At 23.6% G+C, this 21,346-nt stretch overlaps 2 protein-coding genes across 6 annotated transcripts; both read left to right on the top strand.

Annotated features, from left to right (window-relative positions):
* The first annotated feature begins 241 nt into the window (after positions 1 to 241).
* LOC126904302 (serine/threonine-protein kinase PRP4 homolog) lies at positions 242 to 12,569 on the top strand. 2 transcript variants are annotated; one of them, XM_050683267.1, is made up of 17 exons: positions 242 to 530; positions 849 to 956; positions 1,256 to 1,469; positions 2,079 to 2,236; positions 2,299 to 2,714; positions 2,778 to 2,807; positions 3,821 to 3,962; positions 4,817 to 4,906; positions 4,971 to 5,058; positions 5,146 to 5,400; positions 5,483 to 5,724; positions 5,802 to 5,955; positions 8,716 to 8,853; positions 9,143 to 9,257; positions 9,319 to 9,425; positions 9,948 to 10,079; positions 12,262 to 12,569. In XM_050683267.1, exons 1-17 carry the CDS (start codon positions 526 to 528, stop codon positions 12,463 to 12,465), a joined length of 2,598 nt encoding a protein of 865 aa, XP_050539224.1. In that variant the 5' UTR covers positions 242 to 525; the 3' UTR covers positions 12,466 to 12,569. The 2 variants fall into 2 exon arrangements, 1 of the variants encoding a protein (XP_050539224.1); XR_007703713.1 differs by lacking the exons at positions 9,319 to 9,425; positions 9,948 to 10,079; positions 12,262 to 12,569 and adding an exon at positions 8,989 to 9,079 and having other exon boundaries at positions 243 to 530.
* A 287-nt stretch (positions 12,570 to 12,856) lies between these two features.
* LOC126904312 (uncharacterized) lies at positions 12,857 to 20,997 on the top strand. Of its 4 annotated transcripts, XM_050683281.1 has the most exons (5): positions 12,857 to 12,921; positions 13,162 to 13,216; positions 13,341 to 13,397; positions 18,577 to 19,019; positions 20,758 to 20,997. In XM_050683281.1, the coding sequence occupies exons 2-5, from the start codon at positions 13,193 to 13,195 to the stop codon at positions 20,777 to 20,779; spliced, it is 546 nt and encodes a 181-aa protein (XP_050539238.1). In that variant the 5' UTR covers positions 12,857 to 12,921; positions 13,162 to 13,192; the 3' UTR covers positions 20,780 to 20,997. The 4 variants fall into 4 exon arrangements, with proteins under 4 accessions (XP_050539238.1, XP_050539242.1, XP_050539243.1 ...); XM_050683285.1 differs by lacking the exons at positions 12,857 to 12,921; positions 13,162 to 13,216; positions 13,341 to 13,397 and adding an exon at positions 18,245 to 18,355; XM_050683286.1 differs by lacking the exons at positions 12,857 to 12,921; positions 13,162 to 13,216; positions 13,341 to 13,397 and adding an exon at positions 18,358 to 18,467.
* Positions 20,998 to 21,346: the final 349 nt, after the last annotated feature.

The following is a 21,346-nucleotide window of genomic DNA, read 5'->3' on the forward strand; positions in this document are numbered from 1 at the left end:
GATCACATTGATATTTAGTTATTTAAAGCTTGAACAGTTTTTTCTTAAATATAATTTTGCATAACTATTAGAATGTATATAATTTTCTCCAAAATTATATTTAATGAATTATTATAAATTTTTCTATATTATTAAATATAGACATTTTTTTAAAGCGAAAAAATTTAAATTAATTTAACCTTAAGAATTTCAAGTTGGCAACCGTGAAGCAATGCTTTTTAGTACTTTATCGTAAACAAATAAAATACCAAATGTGTGGTTGCGAGAATAATAATGCCATTATTATGTTATGTTTAGTTACTAAGTTACTAGTTACTTAGTCTCTTTTTATTTAATACTTATAAATCACAAATAGTGTTTACCTATCACAACTTGCACTGAACACAGATACGTGTCTCAATAGTGTTACAATGTGGTGATGTTATTTCTTCACTGAACTTATGAGTAGAATTACAGATTCCTTGGAAGTCTTCTCTTCTTTAAAAAAGGAAATTAGTGTTTAATTTTTTTCAACTTACTTTAAACATGGCGTATGTATAATAATTTGTTTTAATATTATTTAAATGTCGTTATCATATGTGAGACACTTAGAATGCAAGGGGTGTATGTTGCATTTTCTGATTTCGAGATTATTAGATCAAAATTTATTTTTCTATTATTTCTAATTATGTTATGTCAAAAAAAAATATAAATTTTTTTTTTATTATTCTTTTTCATAAAAAAACTCGTGTCTTATTACATTTTATTCAATTTTTTAATAGATATATCTTACACTCCTTGCAAGTTATGTTCTTCATGTTTAATTATTATTATGTGAATGTTTTATAACTATATTGATTATTCATTAGGGTTGACAGTCAATCTGAAGATTCATCAGTAGATTCTGTAAAAGTAGTTGAAAATAGTCGACATGATAAAAAAAAGAAGAAAAAGAAACATAAACACAAAAGTGATCGGTAAGTGGAATACAGTTAACAGAGATAAATATTTATACTGATGTGATCATTTTTTCAATTATTATTTGTTTTAATATATTAAAGATAGCTATTAAAAAATATTTTATTAGTTTACAAGTTAAATTTTATTTTTTTTATAAAATAAAAAATCTGTTTATATATACCTTTAATAATACAACTTTTTACCCAATAAACATAAAGTATTATGTTTTATTTAGTCAAACCATGAAATCTTAAATATGAATGTTCTAATGTTAAATCTGTTCATTAATTAATTATTAATAAGTTAATTTTTGTAGTAAGCACAAAAAATCTAAAAAAGAGAACAGTGAACCAAAAATTAAGGATAAAAAAAAAACAAATGGAGATAGTTCTCAAAATGGAAAACAAAAACGACCATCTTCTCCTGCACCATCAGATACTAATAAAAAAAAGAAAACTGATGGTACACCAGTGTCTGAAATAATATTGGTTGAAGAAGAAATGAATTTAGAAGAGTTAATGAAACATAAGGTAACATTGTTTTTGTATTATTATCTTAAATTTAGACTTTTATATTTTTTATATAGTATTATATACTTTTGTCATTTAAAAATAAAAATATATGCTGTTAAAATCAAAGGTAAGTATCATTTTAATAATATGGTTTTTATAAGTTAGTTGTTTTTTTAATCTTTAGTATTTTGTTTATTTAAAATTTATTAAAACGTAGATAAAAACAATTGAATTAGTCATTTCAGAAACTTGATAGGTAACAGATCAACTTTGTCATGTGGTAAATCATTTAAGTTTTAGAGTCATATGTATAATGAACATTGTGGTTTAGAGAAACCAGATATGTTTTAAACTATTTGGATTCTTTTATCAGTCATAATTTTTTAAATGCTATTTTTAAAATAAATCAGTTAGGATTGTATTGAAATGTGTAACATTACATGCAGAAAAACAAAAACTACAATAAAATTAAAAAAAAATTTTTAGAGTAGCTGTTTCTGCAACTGAAGTAATAAATTAAAATGTAAAATAATCAATAAATTATGTATTTTAAATGCTTATTTTTAACTATATCAATTTAAGTTACTTAACATTATTTTACAATGTAATAGTAATTATCTTTTTCAGGCATTACTTCAAGCTAGGTTAGGAGCCTATATGTCAGAATCAGATGATGGTGAAAAGTCTTCTTTTAAAAATAGAAGTAATTTTAAAAAATCCATGGAAACAATTAATTTAGTTGATGATGACTCAGATGAAGAAAAAAGACATAGAAATACAGAAAAGTATGTTTTGAAGCATATTATTTTTATTATAATATAAAGTAAAGTAAATTTTTTACTTTTAGGAATTTATCTAAGCAAGATCAAGAAATGAAAAAAAAAAATAGAAACAGAAGTGCTAGCAAGGACACTAGTTATGTAAAACTGGATAGATCAAAAAAAGAAAAAGACCGCGAACGAGATAAAGACAGAGAACGAGAAAAAGAATATGAAAGAGCCAGGGAAAAAGAAAAAGAAAGACAAAGAAAAATTAAATTACTTGAAGAAGAAAAACGTAGGGAGATAAGGCGCAAAGAAGATGAAATAAAAAGAAGAGAAGATGATCTTAGAAGAAGAGAACAGCGACGTCGGGATGAGGAATTGAAAGAAATTGAAGAAGAGGCTAAAAGAAGAACAGAAGAAGTTAGGAGAAGAGAAGAACAAATTAGACATCATGAAGAACAGCTTAGACGTAGAAGAGATCGTATCAAAAGTCCAATTTGTAATATTTTTTATACAATTTTTTTTAATATAAATTTGGAATAAATTTTTTTTTCTTTTTTAGCTAGCAGAGATCGTGCTCGAAGTCCTCCATGTTAGTATAAGTTCTTTTTTAAATATTAAACTGCACAACACAATAATACAAATTTTCTGCTACAAACATTATGATAGTAGATTCTGAATATAATTTTATTGCTGATTTTGAATCTGGCCTTAAAATTATTAGATTTAATAAAGTTCTCGAGATAATCACTAATTAGTGAAAACCATGCAAGTGCATTATAAATACTCATTAAAAAAAAAGAAAAACCACAGTAAAAATAAAATAGGCTTTGTTTAAAAGATATTTGTAAAATTTGAGGTTTGAGTCTTCTTGGTTGATTTTGGCGGTTATTTTACGTTTTATACCAGTTATTTATCAATAGACCAGAAAAAACTAACGTATTATTTGGAGTAAGCCCCATAACTTAATAAATAATGATGACATGAAATTTAATTAAACAATTTTTTTAGAGTCATATTTATATAGGATTGTGATCATTTATTTTAATTTTTAGAATTTAAGATAATTTTTATAAAAATATTGTAATAATATCAAAACTGTGCTTATCACATTTTTACTGTAACAGCAATTGTTACAGTATCTAGTTATGCTAGAAACATAAAAATAACATTTGTAAAATCCTTATAAAGTTTCCTATTGTAAAAGAATTATAATTATAAGTTTAAGCAAAAAAAGTTGTAGGAAATGAGATCAGTTTTGATTTTTGTGAAATGACATTAAAGTCAACTTTGAAGGCCACTTGTAGTTATTTAAACTTAAGATATAGATATTAAAATTTGCAAATATCTTTTAAAAATATAAGCCATTAAAAGTTTTCAATGATTTTTACTAATTAGTTTTCATCTTAAAAAACTAGGATTATCTGATAATTCTAAGGCAAGATTCATAAACAGCAATAAAATCCTATTCAGAATCTACTATCATATTGTCTAGTGCAAAAAAAAGTGTTGTAGTATGTTATTAAAGTTTTTAAAACGGCTTTTAATTTTCAAAATAATCATTGTTACTTTAATTAATATTATGGATTTTATGAATATTTTTAGCTTCTGCTAGACACAGGGATAGAGATCGTGAACGTGAAAGAGAACGAGATCGTGATCGTGAAAGGGACAGAGAAAGGTTTAGAGACAAAAGATATAATAGGAAATATGATATAAGATCTCCCAGTAAAGAAAGACATACAAGGTAACTTAATTGTATTTCAAATTTTCTATTTAATGTTTTAAGAAATTTATTTTAAATTCTATTTAGACACTGTGCATTTGGAAGAACTAACTATGCATGTGACTAGTTTGCTCAGAATATACAGCATTTTATAGTTATATTTTACAAAAAAATCTATAACTTAAAAATAAGTTATGTTATTAAAAAAATGTAATAATTAATAATATTTAAAATAAAATAATAGATACAATGTTTTTATTTTACATAGTAAAATAAAAAAATTTTATAATTATTAAAAGTTAAAAAAAAATGTGTAAATCAATGTATGTAATTCGATTATGTTACTTATACATTTGTTCATTATGAATCATTCTGTTTCATTAATGCACAATATCTATATGTATTAATTCTACATTTTAGCTTTAATACATAACTGACAAGATATTGGTTTTACTCTGCTATATCTTTTTGTCTTCATAAATTTTTATGTCATTGTATAAAATTACTGAACTAATTTGGTTCAACTTTATTTTTTCAAATGATAACATAAATAATTAACTAGCTTATTAAACATGTAATTAAGAAAATTATTGGTCGATACTTTATCAACTTTTAGTTTAGTATTGCAGAAGTTGTTAACAATTTAAAGTTATGACTGGAGGTGAGGAGTGGGTGCTGCTAGTTTTATTTATCAAATTAAAGGATATTTTTATGCATAATTTAATTTAAAAAAAAAGACATTCTGACGGCTTGTCTTCTATGAGTAATCGGTTCTAAAGTTGAAAATTATGTATTTGTTGGTGTATTTATTAAACACTTTTTTAATTTTTATTTTATTAATATATTTTAAACAATTAATTTATTGATTCTTTTAGATCACACAGAGGAAAAGATCGAGGTGATAAGTTTAAAGATAGTTTTTCAGAAGGTTTAAAACATGATGATAAATCATCATCTGATTCTGAGTAAGCAAAATGTATAAGTATAATATAAGTTTATGATTTAATCTTGTGTCTATTATATTTTTAGAATTGATGTTAATATAAATATAGCCGAAGAAGAAAATGAAGAAGAAATAATTGAAAAAAGGAGAAAACAACGAGAAGAATTATTAAAGGTAATTAAATATTTTATATTTATTTTACTTTGTTATAGTCTTATTTTTTCTATATATATCTGTAAGTAATAAAACATATTAATTCAGAGATTAGGTGCCAATAATTGTAATTTACACAGTGAGGATTCTACAAACCCATCTCCTCATGGAAGTTATGCAACTGAAACATCTACACAGCCAACACCAGAGCCACAATCTCCTAAAGAAAATAATAATGATCTAAATTCTGGTTCAATTCTCGAGAAAGATAATATCAAGTTTGATCATGTATTGAATCCTGATTTAATTAAAGGAAAATGGGATATGTTTGCAGAAGCTGATTCATTTCATGCTACACAACATGTAATATATTTAATTAAACTAATTTTTATATATAATAATATTCAATTAAACTGAAAATATTTTTTTTGTAAAACTTGCTTAGACACCTAAACCAGATGGCCTGGCAAATGGAAACAAAAGTGTTCCAGAGAACCCTTCATTAACAGATAATTGGGATGATGCTGAAGGATATTATCGAGTACGTATTGGAGAAATAATGGATTCAAGATATACTGTATATGGTTATACGGGTCAAGGAGTATTTTCCAATGTTGTTCGAGCAAGAGATGCAGCTAAAGATAATCAAGATGTGGCTGTTAAAATAATACGAAATAATGAAATTATGTAAATAAATTTATTATTTATATAAAAATATAAAAGCAAAAATGAATACATTAAATTTATAACTTTTTAAATTTTAGGCACAAAACAGGACTTAAAGAATTAGAAATATTGAAACGTTTAAATGATTCAGATCCAGATGATAGATACCACTGTTTAAGATTATTTCGTCATTTTTTCCACAAACAACACTTATGTATGGTTTTTGAACCACTCAGTATGAACCTTAGAGAGGTAATAATAACATATGAAATACATATTAATGTTATGTATATATAACAATGGAAAATTAAAAAGAAAAAATGTAAATGCTCTTGCTCACTCAAAAAAATTTGTATTTTGATAAAATCTTTGGAGTAATTACTATAGTATATAATAATATTTCCTTATTGTCACTGTCCATTATCAATCTTTTTTAATATTTAAAAATTAAATTTATAATTATCGCGATGTAATATATGCCATCCTCAAGTCAATATCAAGAAAATAAAGTATTATTATTATACAGTATTATTTGGATATTATATAATTTCCTCACAATACTTTACGAATTAGGGTTTTTAACTGATTGACTAGGAAAAATATTTTTTGGAGGACAAACCTACTAAGATAACATTGTACTAAGACAAATGTTACCTACCTCCTTAAAGAGGTGGCAAGAGAGAATTATAAAGTTTATTTTTAGGTATAAGAAAGAATTGAAAATAGATGGAAACAATGTGTAAGATAATTGAATAGTGTTATACAAAAGAACAACCATCCAACATTTACAATTTTACTTCATAATATATTTTATTTAGTTATAATTAAGATTTTTATTCTTAAAATTATTAAGATAGTTTTTAAAGTTTTTATGTAAAATTAATTTTATTACAAAAAAATTTTGATGTTAAAATTTTTCTTCAATTGATATTCTGGTTATTGTTGGATGGATAATTTTCGCATTACGTTATCCTATTTTATTCCTAAAAAACATCCTGAATATTTCATTAATATAAAATTATTTTTGAGTAAAGGGGAGCATTTGTATTATTTTATTTTTAATCTTCCTTAAAATACTTTTAGTGGGAAAATTCCTGTGTGTGATAAAGTTATATATACAGAAATTAGTAAAAATAAATTAAAAACATAAGCTAGGAAAAATTTTTAATTAAATATTAATGTGAAAGTTAGTATATTAATATTTTGACATAGTTCTTTTAGCTTCGATGCGAAGCTGAGAAAGTATTATTTTTACTATGATGTGTTTTTTTTTTTTTTTTTNAAGCTGAGAAGGTATTGGTTTTACTAAGATTTTTTTTTTTTTTTTTTTTTTGTCACCACTTTTTCTCAGCTCTCACCGTATGGATTTCTTTCAACGATACGTCAAAAGATCACAAATCGTATCTAGTCGAAGACATTACCCTTAAAAATTGAAAAATTTTTCCCTTGTTCCCCGTAAATGGGGGAAACCTCTAAAAAAATTATAAATTTAAAAACCGCTAATTTTCGAAATTTTTTCAATTTTTTTTACTAAAAACTGCCGTAACTTTTNAAATTTAAAAATCGCTAATTTTCGAAATTTTTTCAATTTTTTTTACTAAAAACTGCCGTAACTTTTTCAAAAATAAACATATCAATATAATTTTTTTTTTATAGATGCTTGATGTCCTTACCTATTATTTAGTATATATTTTTTGTATATTTAACCCTTTATCTGCCCACAGGGGGGATTTAAAATGACAACTTTTTCACAAAAAATTAACTTTTTCAACTTAACTTTTGAAAATGTTCCGGAAGGTCTGACACTTTTATATATATCTTAAATTAAAGCTTATGTAATATACTTAAATTTAAAAAAAAAAAATTTGACCTCTGGACTTGTCTTCATGGTGAAAATGGACACCGAATGCTATTTTTGTGTGAAAATTCTCAATTTTATAATTTCCATTTTTTACTTTAAAGTGCTATAACTTTTTAAAAAATGTATGCATCAATACAATTTTTTCATGAGAAGTAGTATTTATATATATCTTTCATTGGACACACTTTTTTTTAAAATCAGACTATTTCCTTATATACGGGGGGGGCTTCAAATATAAAAAATGCATATAGAAAGTAGAACTTTTTCAACTTAACTTTTGAAAATGTTCCGGAAGGTCTGACACTTTTATTTATATCTTAAATTAAAGCTAATGTAATATACTTTATTAGAAAAAAAAAAATTGACTTCTGGACTTGTCTTCATGGTGAAAATGGACACCAAATACTATTTCCGTGTGAAAATTCTCGATTTTATTTTTTATATTTTTAACTTTATAATGCTATAACTTATTGAAAAGTGTATGGATCAACACAATTTTTTTATGAGAAATAATATTTTTTAATAATCCCTTTTTTATTCAATATACTTTATCTTAATCAAGATATTAATAAGGAACTAGCAGATCATGTAGCTTTTGGAATAATACACCAATTTTTTTAAAATTAAACACAATCTAAAGATTTGCGTCGAAGCGTTTATTTTTGATAGTGATTTTAATCACTGTCAGATATTATTATACTTGATCCAACTATACCATGGCATCACTGTGCCGCGACCCCCCTATGCTGGGTTGTTTTACTTTAAAGTGCTATTTTTTATATTATATTATAACATTAACATTTCTACATTAATGTTAACACAACTTCCACTTGCTTTATTATGACGGTAAAGTTAAGTCATGTGAGTTCTGTATTTTACATAATAAATAACTTCTAACTTAAACAAAAGTATTTAAAACAATAACTTTTAAGTAATTAAAAAACAAGTCATTTACAAGATAAAATACTTTTTTTTTTTTACTCACTACACCAATTTAATTGGTGTTAATGTAATAAATATGTCAATAATGATTTACATTAGTTAATACAAAATAATGATTAAATGCTTATAGAAATTATAATAATCTATTTAAAAATAATAATTGAATTTATGGTAGATAGAAGAGTATATTTTGATTAATATTTTTTAAGGTGTTAAAAAAGTATGGTAAAGATATAGGACTGCATGTCAAAGCGGTTCGTTCATACAGTCAGCAGTTATTTTTAGCATTAAAATTAATGAAAAAAGCAAATATTTTACATGCTGACATAAAACCTGACAATATTTTGGTGAGTAAATAATGAAATTAGTTTTAGTGTTGAGATTAGCAAGACGGAATTCCAGGACTTTATTATTAATTTCTGGCCAATGTCGTTGCAAAATTATGATCATAATATTATCATTGTTTGCCTTTTGGTAATTAGGTATTACCAAGTCCAGATCATCTATGATACAAATTCTTTGGCAAAAAATGTAATTGGGTTGTCTGCAGTTCCTGCGGTTCTCAAATGCCTGGTTATAATAAATAATTAAATTTTATGTTGTTCATAAGTTTATTATTTTTTGTTTCACCTATAGGTAAATGAAAGCAAGTTAGTGTTAAAACTATGTGATTTTGGTTCAGCATCACATGTTGCTGATAATGAAATAACTCCATATTTAGTCAGCCGATTTTATCGATCGCCTGAAATTAGTATGTTTATCAAGTATTTCTATAAAACATTAATTATCTTTACAAAGTATTTATATTTTAGTTCTAGGTATCCCATATGATTTCGGCATCGATATGTGGTCTGCTGGTTGTACTATTTATGAACTTTACACTGGTAAAATATTATTTCCTGGAAAAACAAATAACCAGGTATAACATTGAACTAAATTTATCTTTGAATTTTTTTTCATTTATTTTTAATTAATTATTTTCTTCAAAAAATGAATTTGTTTGCAATGTTGTTAGTTTATTAGATGCATAAACTTTGTATAAGTGTTAAATAAAAAACATTAAATAAAAGTATTTCATAAGATATATTAACTTAATATAGAGGTAGATTAACAGTATCCATTTTTTTAGTAGACTACTGTTTTAGATTCATCCTATTTTAGTCAATAACATTTTTAAACTAAAATATTGATGTTGAAATCAATATTGGTATTAAGTAGTATGATGTTTTTTTTATCGATGGAACTATAAAATAAATAAAAATTACGTGAGAAAAGAGTAGTACTTTTATAATTATTATACCTTCTTGCATTTTGTGGTGTACAACTTATTTTATATGACTGTAAAAAAACTAATTTTGTTAACTTATTTGTTTTTTAATCATAATTTTGAAATAGGTGTATTTGATTAATTTTTCATAATTATATTTATTTTTATTATTAGATGTTGAAGTTTTTTATGGATCTTAAAGGAAAAATGGCAAATAAAACAATTCGTAAAGGTGTATTTAAAGAGCAACATTTTGATAATAACTGTAATTTTTTGTATCATGAAGTTGACAAAGTAACTGAGCGGGTAAGTAGTATTTCATACTTCTATTTAAACTATATAATTATATCTTAAACTCTTTAAACCCAATACAGTTACTTAGAAGCAGATTCCATTAGTTCCCATACATTTTTCTAAATTAAGTACTACAATAATAATATTTAATAAATAAGTATAAATTTTATGTATAGTTATGTAACTTTTTTACAATAGTTAGACCTCTTTTTCTTATTTATAGATCTACCAAAATTCCTACCTCTGTATACTGTCTGTTGTAGTTGAACTTGTGAATTTTTATTAAACCAAATTGTAAAATAATTTGAGTTAAAATTAATTTTAATATTCTTACTTTGATTATTTTAAACATAGGTTCAATGGGCTACAGTAATAATATAAGTAGTGGTATCCAATTTATTCTTTAGATCATGTCAAAAGTGTTATAAATAAAAGTATCAGTATAAAAAAAAAACAGTTTGACAGGATGCATGGTCATTATAATATACTTAAAACATTGTTGAATTTTATTATTTATAAAAAATTTTTCAAGAAAAAAGATTTAATTAAGGGTTGTTGATAATTTTGTTAAACTTAACCAATACACTATTTCATTTTTTACTCAAAACAATAATATTAATTAATTTAAATATTATTTAGTAATTTTATTTTTATTTATGCAAAGAGGAATTCCAGAATTTATTTTATTGATTTCTGGCCAATTTTTTGCTAAATTAAAGTCATAATAATGACATTTTTGTTTAAGTAGAATTATTTAGCATAATTAATGTTGTCAGTTATGAAATAGTTATTTTTAATATAATAATTAAATTTTATACAGTATGGTAGACATTTTTTTATATAAACACATTATTTTATAGGTAATGAAAATAATCCTACAATAAATTTAAATGGATTACAATTTATATCTAATATAAAATTAAATAGTATAACTACATATATCAAATTCTAATTCAATAAATCTTAAAAAAAATATCTGAAGTTTACTTAGTATTTATCGATTTTTTAAATATTATTTTGTCAATTGAAATATCTAAGCTATAGTACCAAAAAAAATTATTTGTAAAGGTCTAAACAATTTTTTCATTATATTTCTATTATATTTATAGAGTAGTAGGGTGGAATTGTCCTCTATAGCCATTACTTCTTTTAATGCTAAAAAAATGTTTTTATATGGTAACATAGAATAATTTTTATGTATAACAAAATAATGTCACATTTTATTGCTTTTAGTAATAATAAAAAAATTAAGTTTAAAATAAAACAAGTAGTTTATGAATCTTTTACAATAAAATGGTCATAAGTGGTGCTAAGGTGGTGGTCATAGAGGGTGACCCCACCCTATAATAAACTATAATATGTTATTTTAATTAAAACATAGACTCTGAAACAATTACCATTCTATATGTAGCCAGATACACTATCCATAATTACTAAGCTTCCATGAAGACAAGCTTAACTAAAATAAAATAGAGCAGCCCAACTTCTCAGAAATTTAGTGATAAAAATTCTGGTCATGAATAATTAAGAAAATTTTAAAAGTATCAGATAATAGTTTTTTCGGTGTTGATGTGTATGTGTATAACAATCTATAAGATTAGTAGGCTATTATAAAATGAATTTTAAGTTTTCCTTTATTAAACAGAAACCTCCTTTTAATGGGAATAAAAGCTCAAACAACTATTTCATTATGCTGTATAAAAATCATAAATAAGTATTGATATGGGTTAATCAAATAATATGTACAAAATTATTGATGCTTAATAATTATATATTTGCTTCAATGAGACTCAAAAATGAATGGTTTTACGCTACCTTTATTTTTTTTTTCCATAAATATACTCAGTTCATACTGAACAAATTTGGCTCAACAATGACAAAAATCACAAATCATATCTAGTTTGATCTCCAGACATCAAAGTTTTAAAAAATTTCTTTTAATCTCCCTTGTAATAAAGGGTAATGTCCCAAAAAGTTACAATCATTGAAAACAATTGATATACAATTTGATATTGATATTTTTCAGGAGCCATTATATTATTATATTATAATGTATTAATATATTATACATTATATTATTATTACATTATTATATGTATATCATTTATAGAAATACAAATTCTGGGCATTTTTAATTTTTATATTTTAATTCTATCATATAAAATATTCATTGTTATATTTTTAACATTTTTAGGAAAAAGTCATAACTATGTCGGCAATTAATCCTAGTCGTGATCTCTATGTTGAATTATTGGGTAATCAAAAATTACCTGAAGATCAAATTCGTAAAGTGAGCCAACTAAAAGATCTGTTGGACAAAATATTAACATTGGACTCTTCAAAACGCATTGGCATATCACAGGCTTTGGTACATCCGTTCATATCAGAAAAAATTTGATCAGTGCGCATAGTTTTTACTTAGACAGATATAAACATTTTATGTTTCTTGATTCCCTGGATTCAACATTTTAATGATATTAATAAAAATTATTTTTAGAACTATTTAGAGATTTTCATAATTCAAATTATTTTTCTCATAATTATTTTGTAAACAGTTTTAATTTCTTTTCATATTTATACAAAAAGACAAATGATCATTGAGATGGTTAATTATAATGACCACTATATTGTAGTTATAAATTAACAATATTTGTTAACAATAAAGTACTATTTTGAAAAATAATCAATCATATTATTTTTAACTCTTGGTTTATTTATGTCATGTACTTATTTTATCTGCCAAACGAATTCTTAGAGTCTAATAGTTTTTGTTTATTTTACAGAATGAAAGAAAATTTGAAAATCCTACAACCTGTAGAAATTGTCAAAAATCTTGTCTTCCAATTATTCTTTGGTAATTAATAAATAATAATCAGGCCCTTTGTTATATTCTTAATTTCATATTCAATTAATAATGTAAAATAATTGTTTTTTTTTAATGGATATAAAAATTTGTGGTTGTGACAACTCCAGAATTTCATTTAAGTCTGGATTTGTCGTTAGTTCCTTTTTCATAAAAATAATAATATTAAGCTGATTGAAAATTTTAAATTAATGAACTTGTAATTTCTTTGTGAGTCATTAATTTTTTCAGGAAAAAACGTATAAAAAGAAGCACTACACCAATGGCTTATGTACTAACCTTACAGGTAAAAATCAACATTAAGATTCCTTCCATAGCACTTTCCTTAGTCATTTATACTTAGAAGAATTTTAATGGGTTAGTTTTGCTAGAAATTAAATATTTTTTTAAAATATTTTTTATTACAGTAGACTCATGTTGAATCTCGAGGGGAACAGAAAAAAGTCCAAGATATCAAAAATTTTGAGGTATTGAGTTTTTTTAATATATAAAAAAGGATAATTTCTGGGAGGTTTAAATACAGTTTAATATAGTAAAAAGTTTGATATAAAAGAATTTTCTAATGGATTACTTTCTTATTTAGATGGTGTATTGGCTTATAAATTTTAGTTTCTGTGGGAAAATAATTTTAACCTAGCATTTTATGTTAATTAATCTTTTTATTAGTGCTTCTATGTTGAATCTTATTAATAAACTGCTTTAACTATTGGTTGAAAAGTAAACAAGTGAATTTGATTCTTTTCTCCTATTATAGACTAATTAGAGAAAACTTGAAAAGAATATCTTTAAGATGGGAGAAAGTAATGGTCATAAATAATTTTTTTTGTGTAAATAGTAGGTTAACACCAAAAGTAAGTAGTTTTGTAAAAAAAGATGAATAACTATTTGATGTTTACATTTGAGTTAAAACTAAAAATTAAAATTAACAGTTATAGTTAAATAATATATATATATATATATTGAGTTGACTAAAAGAAATTTAACTTTTTAATACTTATTAAAACATACTGGTATTAATTAAGTTTAATAAATAAACATGTATTTATGAGTTAAAACAATACATATTTTACCTAAATATTTCTCATATAATTAGAAACATAATATTAAAGGTTTAGATTATTTTTTTCTTAATTGTTTCTTGATGTAAAATATTTAAAGTTATTGCCTTCCTATATCATAAAACTTCCACTAGTAAAGAGGTTTTGTCTTAAATTTCATTTTAATGAGAAATATATAACATAACCTCGACTAAATATTTTAGCTTTAATTTTATCAGCTAAAGAAATGTTATAAGCTAAAAAGTATTATATTCCTAAGGCCAGCATCAAAAATGATAATTATTCCTGTTATAAATAAGTACAAGAGAAATATTTTTATATTTCAAAAATCATGTTTTATTATGTTATAAAATTTAAATGTGTATATTGGATTTGAAATTGTCAATACTTTAATAATTTTTGTGCAAGTATATGGTAATCTTATAATATACATTATTTAACTATTTAACTTTTGCCTAAGTTTACTTGTTATTTATTGTTTTAAAATTAATATTTGTAATTTTTTAACTGGATGTGATTATTATGTTGCATTTATCAACAGTTAAGTTGATTTTTCATTTTTGGTATTTATTTTGTATGTTAGTACAATATTCATATAAAGAACTTTACGTAAGCATTTTTATTTTGAGTAAAATTGAATTTTATTGTGAAGAATTGTCCCTTTTTTCTATAATAAGTAATTTTTTTTCTTGGTTCCTAAAATCAGTTAAATGTGACTATTGTGTGTAATTTTACATTAATATGAAGATTTTTTTTTTATAAATACAAGCTGATTTTTATGGCTAGTTTTAATGACATGTTGTTTTGTCATTATATTCATTCATTTTTACCTAATTTTTCAATTAGGAATTGACTAATTTTCGTTTAATTGTGAAGTAAAAAAAAAAAAAGTTTTCGTCTACATAAAATTTAATGGTTGCTGCGAGTCTGATAAACAAAAAGAAAAAAAGAAAATTTTAAAATAGTCGGGAAATTTAATTATGTTGTCCAGAATTTTTTTAAATTTGATTAAATCTTTATCATATATTTAGACTGTTATCTAAATTAAATTTTTGTCATTGTTGGGGCTAAATTTTCTATAGCGTTCTTAGTTGTACTTATGCAAATAATAAGAAAATATTAAGGTGGGGTTAGTAAAATCACACCAGCCCAACCGTAAAAATAATAAATTTTTACACCCCTTAAGTGAGCTATAAAACCTTTTATTAAAACTGACTGGAAAATCATGGAAAAGTCGGGTTTGACAATTTTAAATTTGTAGCAAACACGAGCTATCATTTAATACGGATTCAGTTTTTTAACTGAATCCGCATTAAAATTATTAAAACTATTTCACTTGTTTTTTTAGTAGATCGTGAAGAATGAAAAGTATTTAAAAAAAGCATAACTCACTTTGTCTGTTTACAGATTTCATAATAGTAAATATCTACGTGTATTATCTGATATATGAAGCTTGGTTATACTAGCATATTCAAACTCATGTGCTACTGTGTGTTGAAATTTGGTTATTCAGTGAATCTTATATTCTCATTTAACACAATAAAAACATTTTATTATTTATTATTAGTTCATGCGCCTACTGTTCAAATTATCTTTACATAGTGATTTAATTGTGCTAACAAAATTACAATATAAATAAATTAAATCAGTATACTTGGAGATTCTTCACTATTTATAAAAATTTGACAATATAAGATGTCTAAAGATTTAAGAAATGTTATTTCATGGTTATTATATAAAAAAAAAGTTAAATATATTTTCATTGATCATTGAGTAGTTGATTTTGATTGGTAATTTTATAAATGCACATGAGTTATATGAAAATAAAAACTGGCAAGATTTATTGTTGAACTATATTCCATTGAAATAGCTGATAATTTTTCATATATAGTATCAAATTAGACTCGGAAAACTTAAAATAATCAGGTAAAATTATCAACTTAGACAAAGTTTTTAAATTGTGTCTGTTTATATTTCTGTTAAGATTATAATTTTAAAAAGCTCAATTTATTAACAAATATTAAAATAGTTACCATTCAAAATAATGTGACTATTCGGTAATTTGATTTAATATAGTTTTATAAGGAAATGGTATAGCTTTTATTATTTGAGTACTTTTCAAGAAATGCTAAAGTTTTTTAAATAAATTATTTAATTTTAAAATTAGGCGTCTTAACATTCATTATTAAATCAATTTTTAGTTACATAAACAATGTACTTGTTACTAAAATGTGAATTTATGATTTCATGAAATGATAATAACAAATAATGTTAATTTTTCTAAATTATCATTCGAGTTCATAACAATCCAAATGTAGATAAAAAAATAAACGTATAACTTATCTGCATTTATTTTTGGATTTAATCTTTGCCACTTTGAAAAATGTTAATAAGTTAAAAGTGATGCTCAAAAATAAAGCCGTCCAGAAAAAAATTTATTTTATCTAAGTGTATTCAGTTCTACAAAAATATATTTTGTTCTAGGAAAGTGATCCAACTACGACACCAAAACTAAATTTCAAATATATTTTTTTCGTTGACCCCAATATTAACTAACAAATAAATTGACGTTATGCTCGTTAATTTATAGCACAGTAGACTAATACTTCAGTAAGTCGACAAATGTCCAAGTTTTGGGTAAATAACCACAGCTATCAATATCTCCTTACATTAGTAATATCTTTATAAATTGATATATTAGAATTTTGTTAGTTATTAATATTTTTTTTTTGATACTCAAATGCATAGTTGTAAAAAATACTTTTAAAAAGTATTTTAAATAATATTCAAATATTTAAAAAAAAATGTATTTAAAATACTATTTGAATACTTTTCATACAAAAGTATTTGAGTAATACTCAATTACTTTACAAAAGTTTTTCAAATACTAAGAATACAATTAAAAAAAAATAATAATGTTTTTATTTTAACTAAGTGCAAAAGGTTCCACCTAAATAATTACTAAGAGGGTAATTTGAGTANTAAATAATTACCAAGAGGGTAATTTGAGTCAAATATTAAGTACTCTTAAATTAAGAGAACTCATTTATTATTTTCGATATTTTTTGTTAGAGGTAAATAAAATTAATTATTGGAGACAAATCAGTGAAAAAAATAAATATTAGTACACGTGTAAAAACCTGTAAAGTATGTATGTCTTATTGACAATAGAGTAAATCATTTGAACCTGCAATAGGCTATTGGTAGGTTCAACTGATGTATTAAAAATAGATGTATACATAATAGCATTTAGATAAGCACAATAATTATGTTATACTATAATGTAACATATAAAATAACAGAGAATTATTCTCAATTTTCATTTTGACTGAGTTTAATTTGCTTGCTGTGTTACGGTTAGCAAATTAAAAAAAAAAAAAGTATATTAATAGTACTGAATATTAAACAGTATTAAATACTAAATAATTGTATTTAAAATACTACTCAGATACTTTTTATTAAATGTATTTAAAAATACTATTCAATACCAATGAAAGTATTTGAATACTTTTATTCAAATACATTTACTCAAATGCTTTACGCCTTTGCTCAAATGCATTTCTAGACTCCCATTTCTTCGTCCATCAAAAAGTTCTTACTCTGCATCGCTATTTAAGAAAACTCGAATAAACAAAAAAAATAAGGTTATCAGCTGAACAATGTAAACATTGCCAATCATTTCGAGGAGAGGGTCAAACCTTAATCCTTTTTAGTTGCAACACTACACTAGGGAAAGTTTGAAAATAATTGTTTTTATTAAAAAATATATATACCTGAAGAAAGGGAATTGTCCATGTTATCGATGAAAAAAAATTTGTTTTAACTTCTAAATTAAAAAAAAAATTGTGACAGTTTTGAATAAAAAAAGTTTAAAAAAATGTCGAAATTTATTGATTTTAAAAATAGTAATTATTTGGTAATTACCACCGTTTACAAGAAATTAGGGGAAAATATTCCCTAAATTTTTCAACTAAATACGATTTGTATTCTTTTAATAGTATCGTTGAAAAGAATCTAGTGAGAGTTAAGTAAAAGTAGTGATAGATACAAAAAAATAAACTCATCATGGTAAAATTAATACCTTCTTAGTTTTGCTTCGAAGCCAAAAAAGGGTTGAAAATCAACTTCACAAACTAGATTACGTTTTTAGAACGGCTTAGAAAGCCTTTGACTTCATGATGAGTTTGCCCTCAAAAAAAAAAATTGTAATTTTAGACAAGAAAAATGCCTGACGACTCATTTTTTAGGAATAACTAATTTGAAAACGAAGACTACATCTATCGATGACCATTAGCATAGTGTCAAAATTATGACGTCACACAATTCTTATCATTATTATCAAACAGTGGTGGTTACAATCAGAATTGGTATTGTTAGCATTTGTAATATTTTAGTGGTTGACTATGGATAGATCGATTTACGATGTTTTAATATTTTATTGTTGATATTTTTTGAAATACTATTTCCAAGTATATTCAAGTAATTTAATTTTTTTTATTTGTAACTCGACGTAATGTATGTGTATATTTTTTCAAAATACTAAGATTAGTATATTCTAACATTTATAATTGATAAATTGTTATTACAGATGAATGTTAGAAAGAAGATTTTACCAGTTATTTGTTTAATGTCTGCTTATATTCATTGGATCAAACCACGGTTGCTTTCAACATCTGCGTCTAAAAGTGGGAAATCTCTGCTTTTACATCTTTGTGCCCGTTCTCGGTTTCTCATTCCTATGATAGTTTTTACTGCATTTTGGATATTTGATGCACAAATGCAAATTGAAGCCACAGTTAGTTTAACATTAAGTCGTAATGTACGTATAACACTTGGGCCAGATGTTGCACAGGCTGAACTAGATGATGACAATAATGACCCTGGTAATGATAGTGATGAGACATACTCAGTTGACTCATTTTCTGATGATTACTCATCTACATCAGATCTAAGTATGCTTGCTTTAGATGATTTAGAATCTGCTCTACAAGAATTTGTTCAAAGTGATACTATTCAAAGGATCTCTAATGGGTATGTTCTCTTATAACATGGCTTCTTTATGGCTAGACTTCTTTTTTTGTAATTTTCTTACAATCACTTTTGATTATTACTATAGATTTTTAACAACTTTTTCACAACCATCTATTACAGTTAAATTAGTTGGTGATTATATATATAATTATATATTTTATGTGAAACCATCAATTTATATCATATATAATAAGTTATGCAACTTACTGGATAATGTAATGTGTCTTATGTTTTCTCAAGCAACTTTCATAACTGTAATGTAACAATTACAATACAAATTAGAGTATTCTTTATCTATAGATGTCAATGTTTATATTTTATCTTTTGATAATATAAACATTAAACTTCGTTTAATTAATTATAAAACTAACTTTAGTGAATTTTGAGATTTATAAATCAACTCTTTCTATACTTTAACGAAATATAAGTTTGACAATATATTAGTTTTTCAATTAAATATTGAATTTACTGTAAAAACTATTAACATAAAATATAGACTTAAACAAATGATAAAAATTGTCATTAATTTGTTATGACATATAAATTGACAGGCATTTTAAAATTGGGACTTGGTCTCTTCAATTTTAAAATTAGTCTTTCCAAATTTTGAGAAAATCTGGGTGTAATACAAAAAGAAAGATGTTAAATGTTAGGTAGTGTTATTAGTACGAGTTACTCTAATGATTTTACTTTTTAGGTAATATCTTAGTGATTTAGTTATTTTTTATATCAAATATCACATTTCTTACTAAGTTACAATTATCTAAGTAATGGCATTGAGTAATGTATTAATTCATAAAATGTTTATTAAAAAATGTATACTTAAATTATGGGACGTCATTTAGGAGGTGCAACTTGTTCTAGTCTAATTATTATTACATATTGGAGAAGTTCGACCTATATGAGCTGAGCTATTCTGGGTTATTTTAATGCATATTTTATTAGGTTTTATAGAAAACCTAATAAAAATCCAAAATTTAGTTATAAAAATAAAATTCTATTTGATAAGAAACAAAAAGAACATTTTTTTATCAATAACTTTTAATAACTTACACAATTTTATTTAACTCTTCCAAAATAAAATTATATATAAAAGCATTATTTGTGAAATAATGGATCTGTAAAAATTGGCGTAGTCTTGTATTATCTGAAAGGACGCCCCTGATTATACTGCTCAACTCTTTACATGGTCAACACCATTTAAAAATATTTGAATGAGTGATAAACCATACATAGGTCTGTAAAATTATAGAAATTTGAGAGAAAAATTATTTTGTCTAGATGAAATCTGAATATTTACTTGACTTACTGTATATGAATGTTACATATGTTTTCACAGTAAATGCAATATTTAATTAAATAATGTGGAAAACCGAAAAACTACCCTCTTATATGAAACAAATATAATCATTTCTATTCTAGTTATATGAAATTCATAGATCCAATAATCACTTTTTTCTTTTAAAAATACTTATTATAAGTTAATTTATTACTTATTATTTTATCTATTGACCTATATTGTTAAAGTTGTTAATTTGTAGATTTTTACACTTTGTTATATTATCAACCCTTTCTATATATTTATGCAGGTCTAAGAATTTTATTAATGTCAGCATGTGTACTTTGTATTTTTAAAATTGTGCTTTTTCCCATACTGCAACTACTTTAATAGTTATAAAAGTGATAGCCTTCAAAATGTTAACTATTTATTTTAACTTTAATTTCAAATTTGTTTTAGAAATGCTAATAATGATTCATAATATCAATAAGTGAAGTCATATTGGACAAGAAGCATTACTTTAATTTTTAATATGTTTTCTCTTTAAATAATAGAATGTTATGTATTGGAAAACAAAATTTTCTCATTTTTTTTAAAGGTAAACATTTATACTTAATAATATTAAGTATTTTTTTCATTTATATTAGACTGTGATTACTGTAAACATTATTTATGAATACATGTATATAACTTTTTTAATTTATATAATTATTCATTATAATTATGTGCTGTTACTCTAAATTTAACAATAATGTACATATATAATATATATTTTTATAGTGAAATAATATACATTAAAAATTAACAGTTTTAATTATGAAATATTGAGCACATATAAATTAAAAATAAATCATAGTTCATATTCTGGTATATGTTTCTGATTTAATTCAGATATAAATAAATTATGTAAAATTAATATAAATATACATAATTTGTAACAAAATAAAGACTGATGTATAACAATTTGGCAGTATTTTAAAGTTTGAATTATATTTTTATTCAATATTTATTATTTTATATTGAAAATATAAAGTAAATATACTTATAA

The sequence above is a fragment of the Daktulosphaira vitifoliae genome, unplaced genomic scaffold (genome assembly GCF_025091365.1).
Source record: "Daktulosphaira vitifoliae isolate Bord-2020 unplaced genomic scaffold, ASM2509136v1 Scaffold_4, whole genome shotgun sequence".
NCBI classification, from domain to species: domain Eukaryota; kingdom Metazoa; phylum Arthropoda; class Insecta; order Hemiptera; family Phylloxeridae; genus Daktulosphaira; species Daktulosphaira vitifoliae.

Bases quoted from the DNA above. Each gene is read 5' to 3' on its own strand.
- LOC126904302 (XM_050683267.1), top strand. The intron at 957-1,255 runs GTAAGTGGAATA...TAATTTTTGTAG, and splicing joins CATAAACACAAAAGTGATCG to TAAGCACAAAAAATCTAAAA. The intron at 5,956-8,715 runs GTAATAATAACA...ATATTTTTTAAG, and splicing joins TCAGTATGAACCTTAGAGAG to GTGTTAAAAAAGTATGGTAA.
- LOC126904312 (XM_050683281.1), top strand. From the start codon at position 13,193: ATGGCTTATGTACTAACCTTACAG. The intron at 13,398-18,576 runs GTATTGAGTTTT...TTGTTATTACAG, and splicing joins AAGATATCAAAAATTTTGAG to ATGAATGTTAGAAAGAAGAT. The intron at 19,020-20,757 runs GTATGTTCTCTT...AATTTGTTTTAG, and splicing joins ATTCAAAGGATCTCTAATGG to AAATGCTAATAATGATTCAT.